This window comes from Eimeria tenella, genomic scaffold (genome assembly GCF_000499545.2).
Source record: "Eimeria tenella Houghton genomic scaffold, Eth_scaff38, whole genome shotgun sequence".
NCBI classification, from domain to species: domain Eukaryota; phylum Apicomplexa; class Conoidasida; order Eucoccidiorida; family Eimeriidae; genus Eimeria; species Eimeria tenella.
Window position 1 is genome coordinate 9,479 of NW_013543302.1, and position 2,500 is coordinate 11,978.

Here is a 2,500-nt window from a genome sequence, read left to right on the forward strand (position 1 = left end):
CCGCTGCTGCTGCTGCTGCTGCAGCAGCAGCAGCTGCAGCAGCAGCTGCAGCAGCGTAGCGGTTTCCTGGAGAGCTGAACAACGTGCATAGTTGTAGGCAATTTGCTTCCCCACATTTTCAATTTTTGTCCCGGGATTAATTTTTTGTTTTATTATTTTCATTTTATCTTTGTTTTCATTTATTTGCTGCTGCTGCTGCTGCTGACCTGCTTCTCCCCTCAGTGCCCGCAGCGCTCGCATGCAGTGTTGCTGAAGGTGCTCGCTGCTGCAGCTCCCGCTGCTGCTCCCGCTGCTGCTGCTGCTGCTGCTGCTGCTGCTGCTGCTGCTTGCATGTAAGGCCTGCGCTGCTGGTGGTGAGGGCTTAAACTGGAGGCAGTCTGCGAGTTTTTGGCCGCCCCTGTAGGCCTTGATTCGAGGGCAGCAAATAAGAACGCTGCTGCTGCTGCTGCTGCTGCTGCTGCTGCTGCTGCTTTTCTAGGGGATGGGGTCTGCAGCAAACCGTAGCTGAACTGCAGGCGGTTTTGTGTTGCGTGCATTTCTTTTCTCTTTGTTGAGTTGGCGTTGCGCAGAGAGTGAGGAGGTGTGGCAGCAGCAGCAGCGGCAACAGCAGCAGCAGCAGCAGCAGCAACAGCAGCAGCAACAGCTGCAGCAGCCACAGCAACAGCTGTTGGCAGCTGGTGGAGCGTGCTGCTGCTGCAGGGTTGGTGCGTTGCTGCTGCAGAAAATGGATCCGTTCATTGCTGCTCCTTCTTTGATCACCAGCGGCGATGGCTGGACCGAACACATTTCCAAAGAAGGAAGAAAGTACTATTACAACACTTTGGTGAGTCTGCTGCTGCCGCTGCTGCTGCTGAGGTGTACAGACACCGCGGCAGCAGCTGCTGCTGCTGAGGTGCCCAGACAGCGCAGCAGCACCCGTCACCCCTGCAGCAGCCCCTCACCCCGCCGCCCCCGCGACCACCACAAGTCGCCCCACCACTGCCGTTGCTGCTGCTGCTGCTCCCGCCGCTGCCGCTGCCGCTGCTGCTGCTGCTGCTGCTGCTGCTGCAGACGCAGGAGAGCCAATGGGGCAAGCCGCTGTCGCTGCAGACGCCCGAAGAGGCGCAGATTTTGCTGAAGACCGGCTGGCAGGAGTTTTGCAGCGCCGACGGGAAGAGCTACTGGTTCCACAGCGCGACGAAGCGGAGCGTGTGGAACACGCCCAAGGAGGTGGAGGAAATGCTGAAGGTAAGCTGCGGATATCTGCGGATCCGCCGCCGATCTCGCCCTCTGGGCGCTTCATTTTCGCTTTAATATGCATTTCTGGCCGTTTAATGAACCTTTTTTTGGCCGCTGGCGAGGTTTTCCCGCAGCTTTCCACTTTTTGCAAAACGCAGGCGGCCGGCGGCTGCGGCCGACGCCGCCGCTGCTCGGGCGGCGAGTCAGTTCCGTTTGGGTTCATTTTTATTTCGTTTTTGTTCGTTTATTTCGTTTTTTATTTGGTTCCTGTTTGTGGCGGGTGGTTTCCGCTGCTTTCGGCTGCTGCTGCGCCGTTTTGCAGCAAGTGCTGCTGCTGCGCACTTTTCAGCTCGCTGCTGCCCTTGAGAGTCCTTCATTCCGCTGCCGTTGCTGCTGCTGCAGCAGCAGCAGCTGCTGCTGCTGGCACTTGGGTTGGTTTGGCTTTCGGGGCGCCTCGCAGCGGCGTGGAGGCGGCATTTGATGCGCCGCTGCTGCTGCGGGTGCTGCTGCTGCTGCTGCTGCAGTCGCTGAAAGAAGAGCGAGAAGACTGGCCGCAGTTCAAGAGCAAAGAAGAGGCGAAAACGTTCCTGGTGGTGAGCTCCCCTTTCCCGCAGCAGCAGCAGCAGCAGCAGCAGCAGGAGTTGCACTTGGTCGATATTTTCGAGAAAAGCAGCTTTCCGTGGGGAACTTGCTGCTGCCGCCGGCCCCGAGCTGCGGAAGCTCCGCTTGCGACCGAAAAAGCCCCGAAACGCCGCCTTTGCATGCAGAAACTGTTCGAACTGAAGAAGTTTCCGCCGCGGATCAGCTGGGAAAACGCCTCCAAGATCCTCGAGTCCGACCGCAGGTGGTCCTGCTTCTCCATTTTGACGCGCGGCGAGCGAAAGCAAACCTTCGCCGAGTTCATGGGCTCCCGCGGCAAGCGCGCTGCGGAGGAGGAGCGCCAGAAGCGCAAAAAGGTGCTGCTGCTGCTGCTGCTGCTGCTGCTGCTGGGGGTGCTGCTGGGGGTGCTGCTGGGGGTGCTGCTGGGGGTGCTGGGGGTGCAGCTGGGATGGGAGGTGCTGCTGCTGGGATGGGAGGTGCTGCTGCTGGGATGGGAGGTGCTGCTGCTGGGATGGGAGGTGCTGCTGCTGCTGCAATGCTGCTGCTGCAATGCTGCTGCTGTCCGTCAGTGGCTGCGTGGCCGCAGCAATTGCATGTTGATTGGCTGTTGCTAGTTGGATGTTTAAAGCATTTGGAAAGATCTCAAGTTTAGAATTTCAAATTTTAAGTCTTTAAAAGTATT

The 2,500-nt window shown here is 58.6% G+C and overlaps 1 protein-coding gene across 1 annotated transcript in view; it reads left to right on the forward strand.

Moving 5' to 3' along the window:
* Positions 1-724: 724 nt before the first annotated feature.
* The window catches only part of ETH_00014620 (formin binding protein, putative), a gene marked incomplete at both ends in the record, with an annotated part of 4,979 nt that continues 3,203 nt past the window's right edge, over positions 725-2,500 (forward strand). The window contains 3 exons of the mRNA XM_013376593.1: positions 725-823; positions 1,051-1,227; positions 1,743-2,174. Coding sequence (XP_013232047.1) covers positions 725-823; positions 1,051-1,227; positions 1,743-2,174 — 708 coding nt within the window. The remainder of the gene's footprint in view (positions 824-1,050; positions 1,228-1,742; positions 2,175-2,500) is intronic.